The sequence below is a fragment of the Populus nigra genome, chromosome 11 (assembly GCF_951802175.1).
Source record: "Populus nigra chromosome 11, ddPopNigr1.1, whole genome shotgun sequence".
In the NCBI taxonomy this organism is placed as follows: Eukaryota; Viridiplantae; Streptophyta; class Magnoliopsida; order Malpighiales; family Salicaceae; genus Populus; species Populus nigra.
The window spans coordinates 14,676,373-14,691,124 of NC_084862.1; the positions used below are offsets into that span (position 1 = coordinate 14,676,373).

The window sequence follows — 14,752 nt, forward strand, 5'->3', positions numbered from 1 at the left end:
GGTTGCATCTATGCAATTGCAAGAGGCTTTATGTATGAATCACTACAGAGAAAGAAATAAGACTTAGCGGCATAAAATGTGGTCTGGTTTTGTTCCTTGTACTATGCTCGTATTATGCAGAAAATAAAATGTTCTCTGTTTTTTTAGTCGGTTCTGCTTTCGTTACTATGATTTTTCCTTTCCATTTGATTAAAATTGAAAGCTTTTCCATCTATGAGATTACTTCAGGTAAAGGAAAATAAATAAATAAATAAAATGTTAAATATGTGCCCTTATGTAAAGGAAATATCTATGGATAGACTCTGATAAAGTGCAGCAATTGATTTTGCTTATTTTGAAATAAAGCTTAATGATATGTATAGTTTTGAATTTTTTTTTTAACCATTTAGCCTTTAAATTAATATACAATAATTCAACCATCTAGGTGGTGGTCAAGTGATAAGGGTCTGGGATCATGAGGTTTACTCCCTTTGTGGTCTTAGATTCGAGCCATGTGGTTGCTCATATGATGGCCACTGGAAGCTTACATGATCGTTAACTTCAGGACCCATGAGATTAGTCGAGGTACGCGCAAGCTAGACTGGACATCCACATTAAACTAATACACACACACAACAACAACTCAGATTAAAAAAAATTAAAGTACAAAGACTTGAATAAAAATCTTGATAAAATATAAGGATTAAATTGGTATTGTAGCATTTACGTATTGTCTTGATATAGATAAAAAAAAAAAAAAAACCAAGATAGTGGAGTATAAAAACTCAAATCAAAATTATTTTAAAGTTAAATTTATTATATATTTATATTTTTATCTCTTTAACTAAATATATTAATGTATTTTTTATGTTTATACTTTTATCTTAAAACATTAATAAAATGCAACCATAAAATTAGGTGGTCACAAGTCACCATAGAATAAACACAGAATGACGAGCAAGTTTTTAAATATTTCTTAGCATGCATAATGAAATATGTGTGAAAATACTTCTTTACTTGTTTTCCCTTTTCTTTGCTGGGGTTATCGACAGGCGAAGGTTTATAAGAATTACACATGCTTCTACTCCAGCAAAGCTTTAATGAGTTTGATGATTAATTATTTATGCACTTTGCTTTGAAAGGAAATGGTATAAGTGGAAGCTTGGTTCGAATATCCGGCTTATTTCTGTCATATATTTGGTGGAAGTAGTATTGTAAATATCAAGTTGCCTTCAAGTTATATTGTTTGTCCATACTAAAATTAGAAAAAACTATACCCTTAGGATGCGTTATGGGTCAATTGGTTTTAATGTAAAAAGAAACAAGGTGTTGGGAATTTTTTTCTAACAGAAAAAAATTAAATAATATAGAAGTTGATTTGATATAACTCAATTTACTTTACTTGGAGGGTTAAAAAACAACGTAAATAATCAGTAAAAATATAGTTTAACTAATAAAATTCAAGATGATATTTAAAAAAAAAAATATTGAGACGATAATATATTGAATTGATTTGGTTAACTTGTCAAATCTGCATCCCAAGTCATGAGACCATGATCACATTGTATAAAAAAAATCAAAACAAATTATAAAATTCAATTTTCAATAATCAAAATATTAAAAAAAGAATCAATTAAAAAAAACAAAGTTTGAGTATTGAGCCAAGATTAGATATGGAGCTCTTGAGGGTTGGGTCAAAACCATTTACGGGTCACTTAAGGGTCGGACCATGACTGAATCTAAGAAGTTCGAGGATCAGGTTGAGACTAGTACGGGGCAGTCAAGGGTTGGACCAAGACTGAATCTAGGAAGTTTAGGAATTAAATGAAACCAGGTCTGACATGCCTAGATTTGAAGCAAAGACTACATGATTGGGGATCAAGTCAAGATAAAATATGAGGTGTATAATGGTCGAATTGAAATTGGGTTTGAGGCTTACGAAGATTGGATCTGAGTTGGGATCCGATGGCATTAGGTACAAGGCACTCAAGGTTAAGTTCTTGGCTCTTGAATGGTTATGATATTGAGATAAAAAAATAAAAATAAATAAGATAAAATGAAAAATAAAATTGAGATAAAATTGTGTTTAACAGCGATATATAAGATAAATTAATTGTTTCTATATTTTACTTGTTTATGGTGGGCAAGATAGAATAAAATATATATATAAAATCTAATTTACTCTTATATATATTGTTATCAAATTTATATATTTAAAAAAAATTGATATATTTTTTTTACTTTAGTTTATATTAGTTTATGTTAAAATTTGTTATAATTCAATTTTGACTTATTTGCTTTTCAATCTAATTTTAAGGGGTTTAAAATTTGAAATTACATGATTAGGGGCTTGAATGCAAAATTTGGAAATTTCAAGGACCAAATTGAGATATGATCATTCCCAATCCAAAACGGCACTGTTTCAACCATGCACAGTTCTTCTTCTTCTTCTGCTGACGCTGCAAATCCGCCTACAAAAAAGGGAAAGAAATTGAAATGTCAGCATCCTAATCATATCAAAACACAAAGATCAATCCATATCTTCATGAAGATCACAATCATGGGGAGATAAGGATAGAATCTCGCGTCCAAGTCCCAGCAAAAGACTAACACCCTAAGACTTATCCTCCTCCTAAGAAAGAAGAGACGTATTGGGGAACAACTATTTATTCTGGCCCTATAAAAGGCCAAATGAAAGGCCACACCAAAAGGAGAGGGGAAGAAAGAAAACAGAGAGGCTAAAAAAAACAGAGGGAACCGGGGCTTTTACCCAAAGAAAAGAATGAACAAAAGCAATGAGGGAATAAAGAGAGGAAAATCCAGAAACAAATGAGGAAAAATAGAATAGAGGAGGGAAAAAAAACCCGATGGCAGGGGAGAACAAACAGGAGAGAATAGGGGAGAAAAGCCAAAAACCCAAAAACAAAGAAAAACCCAGAAAGCAAAGGAAGAAACCAGAGGAGGCCATTACAAGAAAAACTTAGAAAAAAAAAAGAACAAGAACACGAAAAAGGGGGGAGGGTATTCCACTTTTTGCTTTCTACTGCCACCCCCCTTCAACCTCTAAAAGCCACCATATAGGCTTTCATTCGGTGTTGGAAGAGAGTCCTTCATCTCCTCTTCCCCCCAGTCTAACAGGGACTTCTTCTCTGCGCCATAGCAATAACATCATCCCTGTCCCTCACAGCTGGCTCCCTTTTATGAGAAATACGGCAACAAAGCTAGTTCATGTTGACAATAGTAAGGACTTCTTCTCTTGCACCAGCTACTCATCATGCACCGGCCGTGGAACAACAGCAAGTCGCACCTCCAACAAGCGATCGACCTTCTCTATACTGCACCATAAGCAAACACAGCTGGAGTAGCAACTCTCTCCATAATCGGAGCCTTCAACAACCATCCACCATCCAAAGTAGCATCTTTCTTTGCATCAGCAAAACCCAACAGAAACCAGTAGAGAGAGGGAGGACAAAGAGACAAAGAACAAGAGAAGACGAAGAGGAAAGCAAGACACGGAGGAGAGAGCGTCCGATCAGACAATGCACCAACGCAGTCGGCTTCGTCTCCAGGTATGTAAGTTCTTCATTTCCTTCCTTTCCTTTGCATTATAATTCACTCGCTACAGTAGCTGTGAATTATAATTCAGGTTGTGTAGCAGGCTCACTCGGGTCACTAGCTTAGGCCAGTGAATAGGCTATATCCAGCACACCAAAATATATATAAAGTTTCCATTTTTTTAATTTAAATTTTACAGATTTATTCACTAGCGTTAAAGTTATGAATACAATACTTTTTAAGTTACATAATATTTACCAACACCAGAATTTAAAATATTCATAGACGAATATTTACTAACGCTAGAGTCAGGAATATTATAGGAAGACCATAAGAACATAACAAAAGCAAACCTTTAGCAATTTTAGACAAAATCAACAACGGTGCCTGCCTTAAGCAAGATACTTAAAGGGTGATAGTATTATTCATTTCGCGTAACCAGTCTTGTACCATGAGAATTTCTGTTGACCAGTTAGGGTTCGTAGTGACCATAATACTAAGTGGCGCCTCCTCGAACTAGACCTTTTTCCCCAAAGAATAGGATGTTAGATATCTATTCTTTTTCCTAAACCAGATTATTTTTAATTGGTCGTCGCGATGTCCAGATGTGATAAAATTAATAATATTATCATAGTTCTTATTGATAAAACTAGGACTGACTTAATGAGTTGATCTGGGGCCTGAATTGGTTCGAGTTAAAGAAGAAATAGAGAAAGGATTGACTTGACTTAACCTGGTCAAAAACCAAGGTCAAATCGGGATAAAATAAGGGTAAAAAACCTGTTGATTTTTTGAAAAAAAAATAAAAACTTTAGGTCAGCCTAGTTGACCCTCCTAATCCATGACCTGAACCTTGCCTCGAGTTGACTCCTGAGTCGGATTTTAAAACTATGATAATAACCACTTTTATCCATACATTGACTCGGGTCAACCCGTATTGACCCTCCCAACCTGTGACTTGAACCTTGTCCCGATTAACTCCCAAGATGAGTTTTAAAACTGTGATAATAACAACTTTTATCTTTACATTGACCTGAGTCAACCTGAATTGACCCTTTTGATCTATGACGGGAGCCTTGGCCTGGGTTGACCATCAAATTAAAACTATGATAATAATCACCTTTATTTTATGTTGATCGAAGTCAACTCGAGTTGGTCCTCCTAACACATGACTTGGGCCTTATTCCAGGTCAACCCTCAAACTAGGTTTTAAAAATATGGTAATAATTATTGATGTTCTTATGTTGACTCGAGTCAACGATCAACCTCACTCGTGACTCAAGCCTTGTCTAAGATCGACTCTAAAATTGAGTTTTAAAATTGTGATAATAATCATTTTTATTCTTATACAAACTTGGGTCAACCCGATTCATGACCCGGGCTTAACCAGTGACCCGGGTTTTGCCCCAGGTCGACCCTTATGTTAGGTTTAATAACTGTGATAATAATAATTTTGAAAACATATCTCATTTATACCTCTTATTTTAAAAGTACAGATATTCACTCAAAAACTATTCCAAAAACATATTTATTTTTATATTTTTATTTTTATTTCTATCTCTTCAACCAAATATATTTTTGTTTCTACTATTTATATTTTTGTTTAGACTTTAGACTATTAAAAAGAAAAAAAATGAAAAAAAACGACGACAAATGATGCCAATTTTTACCTAAGTATTAATTTATGCCTTTCAAGCTATATAAATTCGAACCTTACTCACATCTAAGCTAACGAATCAAGAGACCATATGTTTTCACATAAGGATGACAATAGCTCATGAATGGATATTTTTAATAACCCACTCCCAATTCAATCCATTTATTATCTTCACCAGCATCCTATCCACATTCTGTCAAATCCTACCGGAAGAAAGGTCTCTTTCATTTGTTGCCATCTCGATTAAAAAAAAAATCAATCCCTTAAAAAATAAACATTGATTTAAATTTCACATGGCATGAAAAAAATATTATATACATTTTCATAACCCAATTCTGGGTTATTCTCCAAAATAAAAAATTTTTTCAAAATAAAGACAAAAAATAATAATAAAGGCTGGCAACATGAAGAAAGTAGGCAGGGAAATCAAGTTGCAATTTTTAAAGGAAATTCAAGACCTAATTGTGCCCTATTATGCCCAAAAATGGAGAAAAAAAATACAAATTCAAGGTTAAATTAATTGATTATTGGATGAATTTGCATAAAAATTAAGTTCAATGACATAATTAATTTTTAATAGGTCAATTTGATTTAATCATAGGTCAAATTAAATTTTAATTATGTTTAAGAATTAATTTGGGTCCAATTGAAGGATTTAATTAAGTGCAAGGACTTAATTATACTTTAAATGGGTCAAATTAATTTTATTTGGGGCTTAATTGGTGAAAAATTAAGTTTGGGAGCCTAATTTGGGCTTAATTGAAAAGATTGGAATTTTAAGAGACCAAATTTAATTTTTATCAAGTTAATTGATTGAAATTAGGGGCCAAATTGCAAGAAAATTAAAGTTTTGGGGTCAATTAGGGGTTAAATTGACAAAATTCAAAACCAAGGACTAATCTGCAAAAGGCGCCAAACTATAGGGGTTTAATTGACAAAATCTGGGGGTCAAATTGAAGAAATTGAAAGTTTAATGGTCAATTAGGGACGAAATTGCGTAAATCCGGGGCTGAATTTGAAGTTACACGAGGACCAAATTGCATTAAATCAGAAGTTGAGGGTCAATTAGGGATTCTATTGGAAGAAATTGAAAGCTGGAGAACTAAATTAAAAATCAATGAAAATTCCTAATTTTAACCCAAAACAGCGTCGTTTTGGCGTTAAAAAAAAAAAGAAGAAGAGACCAGGCCACGCATCGCCTGGTCACTATTCATCATCTTCCCCGATGAAGCTGTCAGGGTAGCAGTTTCACAGGTGCATTTAATGCCTTGTTTGTGCCTCAAAATTGACAAATCATGCACCAACATGGCCACCTGAAACCCCTCTATCTCCGAGCATTATTCGTTCAGGCCTATAAACATCAAAACGACTCTGATGACCGGCCTAAAGTGGCCACCTCGGGCAGCCTTGGACTGTCAAATTTGGAAGTTCGAGGTGCACACTTTGAACGGACGGTCTGGATTCTTCCATTCAAATAAAGGGCTAAAAACATTTCCCTCATGAAGACAAGATTGCCCTCTTCCACCGCCTATAAATAGGAGCAAATTTCATGTTCGGATCAAGAAGAAAATCGAGTGCAAAGTTGACAAAAAATCAGCCTTTCTCCCTTGTTTTTCATCATTTTCTGCTTTCTCCTTCTCAGCCACACCTTTGGCCGCCACTAATCTCGCCACCGTCCCTCCCACCACAACCTTCATCATAGCCAGACACTCCAACAACCTTACGTGGTGTTTGCACCCCCTCTCCCTCTCTCTCTCTCTTCTCTGTGAAAAACTTTTCCCTCTCCGCCACCGTGACTCCAACAGTAGTAGCAACCACCCTTTCCAGCGGCTTCTACCCATACCAGCAGCATTAGAGGTAGCGACTCTCTCCTCATCCGCTCCAACTGCCAGCGACCGTAGCACCGTCCGTGACAGCAGTAACACCTGCAACTCAGCAGCAGCAACCCCGGCAGCCCAACTCTCCACCGTTGCCACCGCTTGCACCACGTCATCCTCTTCGATCAGACCACCCTTACGCTAGGTAACTCTCCGCTTCCTCTTCCTCCCCCCTCTTCTTGTTGCTCCTCCCTACTGTTCACTGCGTGAACAGTAGGCGTGAATTATAATTCACGCCCACTGCACATGCAGTAGACGTTGGGCCGGGTCGAGTCTGGACCAGCCCAAAGTTCTGGCCTGGGTTTGGCCCGGCTCTAAAGAAATAAATAAAAAGTGTTGGGCCGAGATCGGCCCAACCATTTCGGGCGGAAATCAGCCCAAACTTTTCTATGGTTGAGCCTGGCCCAGTTAGCTGGGCCGGCCCAGCCCATGTAGATTTTTATTTTATTTTATTTTTATTTATTTATAATAATATATTATAATATTAAAATATTAAAAAAAACGAAAAAAATTCCAAAAAATTTCAATAATCCTTTGAAAAATTTGTGATTTTCTCAAATATTTTTCTACTAATTTTGCATAATATCGGGTTGTATATTTACATTGTAAAATACAAGTCCGGTATTAAAATACTCGATTTTCTAATGAAAAAAAAAGAAAAAAAAAAAAGAGAATTTCATGCATACGGCCAAAACCTAAAAACTTTTCCAAGCATATTTTCATTTAAGAAAAAAAAAACTTGCATCTTTCCCATGTTTTAAAAATCCAAAAAAATGGATATCATAACTAGTTTATGGTCGTCCATAGGGTTTGACCAAAATATCAAAAACCTTTTTCAATCTTTTTTTTCTAGGATCCAGATATAGACTTTAATATTTGACAGGTGTAAAATTATACGATAAAGTACACCCTCGGGTATTAAAGATACAAGGTATAAATAAAATATGATGCTAAAATTTAGACTTTAGAACGGTTAGGATTTAATCTAATAAGGTAGAGACTTTCTCATGAAGAGAGATCTACCTTAAACCCTAGAAAAGACCAACAAATAAAAACTCGACTTAGAAAACAATCAAATAACAATGCAGTCTACCTTAGATAAGGTGCACTGGGGGTGATGCGTCTTCCCCTTGCACAACCAGTCCCTTACCCAGACTCTCGCAGACCATAGGTTCCTAGTTACCATAATACTAGGTAGCGACTCCTAACGAACCAAACAAATGAACTAGAAAATCGCCAACCGACACCGCGCGCTGACGTGCGACATACATGATTAGTTACCGAAACTTCAAAATATAATTTTGATTTTACAAATAAAATAAATTTATAATATGAGTGTAAAAACCAGGTTGAATGCAAGTGAAATTTTATTTAATCTTTCTACAATATACTAGAATAAAAAAAAACATGGAATTTGAATAAAAAAAATTAAAAAAACAAAATTTTGAAAATAAAAAACAAAAATAATAAATTGATATGTCGTTAACTCAGTTCAAAGGTCTAAATATTCATTTCTATAAATCCATTTGTCACGGGTGGGCGGCGTCGCGGCGAAATATTCCACTTTTAAAATCTAGGAAAGTGTATGGTATCTATTTGGCAAATGTGGGGAGACAAAACATATTGTCTTTTGTTGGTAGAAAATGGAATGGGAGTCGCCACCTAGTATTTTGGTCACTAGGAACCCTAACTGGTCTCAGAGATTGGGTACGGGGACTGGTTGCATAAAGGGAAGGTATTGGCACCCCAAATACGCCCTACCTAAGGTAAGCTGCATTGTTTATTTGTCTGATAAAATTCAAGGTCTTGTTGTGTTTCCTAGTTGTTGGTCCGTCTATGGTTCAAGAAAAGTCCTCCTCAATAAGGAGATCCTTATCTTATCGGGTAAAACCTAACCGTTCTAATGTCAATATAAAAAAACATATTTAATCAGGAATACATTTTACGTATAAATTCGTAATTCCACATACTAAAGGAGGACAAAAAGATTTTTCAAGAATTTTTGAAATATTGGCCTAGTTCTCATGGCTTGAATAAACTGGTTATAAAAGCCAAAATGCATGTTAATACATATATTGTTTTTTGAATCTTTCTTTGTTGTATGAAAATATGATGTTATAATATTTATATATATATATTGTATATTGGAGATACTAGGCCGTATTTTAAAACAAAACATTTTTTTTAATTATGTATTTTTTTGATGTTTTGACGCAAATCGGGTCTTTTAATACTGGGTTGGTATTCTTACGGTATAAAAATACAACCAAATATTAATCCACTTTGATAAAAATATGCATAAAAATCAACAATATTTTTAAAGATATTTAGAAAATTTTTAGAAAGCAAAAGACATTTTTTTTTTGAAAATCTTTGACGCTTTGACGAAAACCGGGTATTTTAATACCGGATTTGTATCTTTACAATATAAAAATACAAACCAATATCAATAAAAAAATAATAAAATTACAGAAAATCACATATTTTTTTGAAATAATTTTTTCAGAAATTTCCTAAATTATATATATATATATATATATATATATATATATATATATAATACAAAACAATATATAATATAATATATAACATTAAATGGGCTGGTCCGGCCCAACCAACTGGGCTGGGCCGGGCTCAGCCCCAAAGATGTTGGGCCGAGATCGGCCCAAACTAAAATGCTTCTTCCGTCTGGGCCGGTACCGGCCCAGACATGCAAGGCTGGGCCAGCATCGGGCTGGCCCAGGAAGACAGCCCAGCGGGGGGGAGAATTATTTTCTCCCCCCCCCCCCCGCCTCTTGCATGCAGAACGATTCTGCATGCAGGAGGTCGACGCCTGCAACCTAAATGCAGAGGTGAAAGAAAAAAAACAGAAAACCGTACCTGGCGTGGAGGAGGCGGTCGCGTTGCCGGTGCTGCGGTGGAGGTTGGTGGCGGTGTCAAGCGGCGCTGTGGTTCCAACGGCAGTTCCAAGCGGTGCTCCGGGCTCCTACGGCTCAGCGACGTTCCTCCCGGTTCGTTGCTGTATTTTTGTTTTCTACGTTCCCTCTCGGTTTCTAGCTTTCCTTCCTCTCAGTGCTGGGTTTCGGTGCCCTTCTCCCCTGTTCGGTTGTTTCTCTCTCCTCTTCTCTCTCTTCTATTTTTTTTCTTCGGGTCTTCCCTCTCCCCCGTTTTTATCTTCCTTTCTCCCCCCTTCAATGCAGCTGTGTTGGTGTTATTTATAGAGCCAAGTGAGTGGCTTTTCGCTGTGGAGCATGGGGAGCAGCTGGCCGCGCGGCGGCTGGTCGGGGCGCCGCTGTCCAGGCGTGCCTCCCTCGGTTTCGGCAGCGCGGCGGCTGGTCGGCCAATGTCTTCGGTCGGTGGTCCAACGACATGGGGCCTCGGGTTGGTCGGTGGGCTAGAGGGACCAACAACTTAAACAAATGCTTCTTTTTCCTTCTTCCCCGCTGCATGTTCGGGGGGAAGAAGAAAGGGGAACAGTGCCGTTCAAAACGGCACCGTTCAGCCTTTTGTTTTTTTTTTAAGTATGAAACGGCGTCGTTTTGGATAAAACGCGCTGTTTCATTTTAAAAAAATGGCACCAGAATGCACCAAATTTCAAATCGGCCCTCAATTATCTTGTCCCTTCAATTGAATCCCTGCCGAATTCGAACCCCGTCCCTATATTTGGCCGCGTTTTTCACTTTGGTCCTTGGCCTTTGAATTATGCAATTGAGCCCTTAATTGATCAATAAACTTCCAATTTCTTCAATTAGATCTCTGAATCAATTAATTCCAGCCCCTCCATTTACGCGCCTCTTCCAATTTGGTCCTTGGTTTCGGATTTCTTCAATTAAGTCCCTAATTGGCCCTTAAATTTCAATATTTATGCAATTAAGCCCCTGATTTGACCTAATAAATTCCTAAAAAATATATTTTGGCTCCAGAACTTAAATTTCTTCTAATTAAAGCCCAAATTGACTTAAAAATCAATTTTTCTTGCAATCAAATCCCCTATAAATTCATTTAAAAATCCAATTAAGTCCATAAACATCCAAATTTGGGCTTTCCTCCTCAAATTCCAAATTTTCCTTCTCAACAGGGCTCTCTTTCTCCAAGAATATATTGTCAAAAAATCCCAACTTTGTATTTTTAACCTTATTGACCAATTTTCCGACCATTTTCTGAGCGCTTCTGCCTCCTGTTATTTCTTCTTAACCTCCTTTGGCTATATATATATATTTTTATATATATATATTTTGTGGGGGACCCAAAAATGGGTTACAACACCATTAATCATCAAATTAAGTAAAATAAACATCCTTTTAATTCAAGCAAATAAATTTGATGCCCCATAAAGCTAAAGGGAATTGAGAAGATTATGACTAAATTAATTAGATAGAGCTTTCTAATCAATTTCTTATCATTAAACGAATTTAATAGTGAAAAACAATTTTAATTCACTCGGTAGTAGTCTTAGGAGAAAAGTTTGTAGAAATTATTCTAAGCAATCGTTAAAAAGCTTGAGCAATTTAACTTAACTTATTTCTCCCTAATAAATTAAAGTGATAATTGAAACAATCAAGTTAACTCATTTGCTTCTTATTCTAGTCCCTAACAACAATTACGGATTGAAAAAAACTAGAAAGCATACATATAACAATAATTTTCATTCATGGAATGTTAGAAGCTTGATTTGCACCTTTCTTGGATCCTAATTCCCGCCATTTCTATGTCATACTCTCAGACATAATGAGATACTCGGCACCATTAGTTTCCTCATTAGATTAGGAGACCAATCTCGTCCTTCAGCTTGCGTCCAAATTGTCACTTTCAAAACGATTTTATCTGACCTGACATCCTTCATAAAAGTTGTAGTCCTGAATATGTAGATGATTTTGGGCTTTGAAATCGCATGTTTTTTATATTTAAAGCTCTAGATATCTTTGTTTGAATATATAGTGTGAAAGCAGAGAATTTTATTGCAAGTAGGATTTCAGCCTGATTTTGCAAGTCTAATTAAAGGTCAAAACAAACTCGGATTTCTACTCATAATACCTTCCTAAAAATCTTGATATGTGTAATTTAACTTTTATTTAGCTCACGTTTTCATTCTAAAATTATAACTCGATAAAAAACCTGTCACAAGAAGTAAAATCATGTAAAAATTCTAATATTTTAGGAATTAATTCACAAAGTTTCTTAGACATGCTCAGCTCATAAAAAAAATTTTCAATAAGATCAATAGACATTAAGAAGCATCATGTAAAAAGAATTTTTCAAAATCTTGTTTAAAATATTGCTTCAAATTTTTTTATGTTATTAAATATCTTTAACAATCCATATAGGATTGGAGAGTTGTATATGTGAAGTAGTTAATTACATCATTCTGTATCTGAATCTACAAAACACAACGAGGGTTATAAATTCTTTCTTTCTTTATCTCTGGAGCTCTTTGCGTTACCTTTGGCTATATCATTTTCTTCAGCTTAACCTTTGCTAATTAACAATTGGATATACTTGGTGAAGAAAAATATGAAGAGGGATGGAACTATTTTTTCCTCTTTTTCATCAACATGGATTCAACTTTCTCCTTATTTCTTTGTTTTTTTTTTTTTTATCAATTCCTTTTTTGACACACTCCTTGTGCTACATCTCTCTTAGTCTCAAGCCGACCTGATGCACGCCATAAACGACAAAGATTTTAGAACAATGCAATTATATTATGCAACACGTACCCATAAAGAAAAGATGTGTAAGCAAGAAAGGGAATTGCAGACATGCAAAGAAAGGACAAAATTACATGCAGAAAGTATTAACAAAAACTGAGCAGACCGAATTGCCACGTCCCAGATGCGAAACCCATAATCTTGCACATAAATACCAGCCCACTAAACCCTGCAATTCCACAACACCATAGAAGAACTACAATAAGCATGGGTTCTTGTTCTTTGTTATCTCTTACTCTTTGCTTTCTTGTTCTCTTCAATTGTTGCTTTGCACAAATAGAGCAAGTATCCTCACGACATGGCCAGCAACAGCAGGGGCAACGACGCTCTCAACGTAGCGAATGTCAAATTGATAGGATCAATGCCCTCGAGCCTGCTCGAAAGATCAGATCAGAGGCTGGTGTCACTGAGATTTGGGACGAGAATGATGACCAGTTTCAGTGCGCTGGAGTTGTAGTTATCCGTCATACCATTAACAACCGAGGCCTCTTGTTGCCTGCATACTCCAATACACCTAAGCTCATCTACGTAGAACAAGGCATGCATGCAATCAATTATTTCTACTTAATATGATAAAATTTCCCATCTACACTAAACTAATATTTCTTTTTGGTGTCAATGTAGGTAGGGGCATTCAGGGAGCTGTATTTCCTGGCTGTCCAGAGACGTTCCAATCATCAGGAAATTCTTCTCAAGATCGAAGAGAAAGCTCAGAAGACCAGCATCAGAAGGTTCGACAAGTAAGAGAGGGTGATGTAGTTGCCTTGCCCTCGGGAGTTCCTGATTGGTTTTATAACAATGGTGATTCACCTCTCGTTCTTGTTCAACTTCTCGACACAAGCAATCCTGCCAACCAGCTTGATCAGGATTTCAGGGTAAGAATCACAAAAATTCAAGCATGCGATGTCATAGAATAAGCAAACAAGGATTACTTCTCATAAGCAAACATTAATTTTCCTTTTCAGGAATTTTTCCTGGCTGGAAACCCACGACAAGAATCACAAAGCCAAAGAAGCTCATACCAGAGAGGCCAATATGAAGGTCAACATGGACGCCAATATGATGACGAAAGTCGGAGAGAACAGCATGAAAGATCTCGCAATGTCTTCAGCGGTTTCAACGAGCGAATCCTCGCAGAAGCTTTCAACATTGACACCAAACTAGCAAGAAGGATGCAGAACGAAAATGATAACAGAGGAATCATTGTCCGAGCTCAGCATGAACTTCAGGTGATCAGTCCACGACAGAGTCAAGAGGAGGAAGAAAGACAACAAGAATCCCGAAGGAGCACACGTCGTTGTCATGCGGACAACGGTGTGGAGGAAACTTTCTGCACAGCTAGGTTGAAGCTCAACATCAATGATCCAGAAGATGCTGATGTGTTTAATCCTCGTGCCGGACGCCTCACTACTGTCAACAGGTTCAATCTCCCCATCCTTCGACATGTCCAGCTTAGCGCTGAGAGAGGTGTCCTTTACGCAGTAAGAAAATCTATGTAACCTTCATTTATTTTAGTTTTTTCACATTACAGTACCTTTTCTTATTAAAAACAAATTCACAAATCAAATTTATGGGAACTTGTACTGTAGAATGCTTTGATGTCACCACATTGGAACATCAATGCCCACAGCATAATTTATATCACAGGAGGAAATGGAAGGATTCAGATTGTTGGAGACAATGGACAGGCAGTATTTGATGGACAAGTTCGGAAGGGTCAAGTAGTAACAGCACCACAAAACTTTGCAGTGGTGATGAAGGCTGGAAGCCAAGGGCTCGAGTGGGTATCATTCAAGACTAATGACAATGCACAAATCAGTCAATTGGCAGGACGAGTCTCTACCATCCGGGCCTTGCCTGACGAAGTGGTAGCAAACTCATTCCAGATCTCAAGGGAAGATGCCAGGAGGCTTAAGAACAACAGGGATGAAGTTAGTGTTCTTAGTGCATCCCGTCAATCAAAATATGAAAGGGATTAA

The 14,752-nt window shown here is 36.5% G+C and overlaps 1 protein-coding gene across 1 annotated transcript; it reads left to right on the forward strand.

Annotated features, from left to right (window-relative positions):
- The first annotated feature begins 12,980 nt into the window (after positions 1 to 12,980).
- On the forward strand, positions 12,981 to 14,752 carry LOC133668305 (legumin B-like). The gene is made up of 4 exons (XM_062088079.1): positions 12,981 to 13,311; positions 13,398 to 13,648; positions 13,739 to 14,254; positions 14,363 to 14,752. Exons 1-4 carry the CDS (start codon positions 12,981 to 12,983, stop codon positions 14,750 to 14,752), a joined length of 1,488 nt encoding a protein of 495 aa, XP_061944063.1.

Excerpts from the sequence above, each read along its gene's own strand:
- LOC133668305 (XM_062088079.1), top strand. The coding sequence starts at position 12,981 with ATGGGTTCTTGTTCTTTGTTATCTCTTACTCTTTGCTTTCTTGTTCTC. Across the intron at positions 13,649-13,738 it reads AGCTTGATCAGGATTTCAGG|GAATTTTTCCTGGCTGGAAA; the intron begins GTAAGAATCACA and ends TTTCCTTTTCAG. Across the intron at positions 14,255-14,362 it reads AGAGAGGTGTCCTTTACGCA|AATGCTTTGATGTCACCACA; the intron begins GTAAGAAAATCT and ends CTTGTACTGTAG.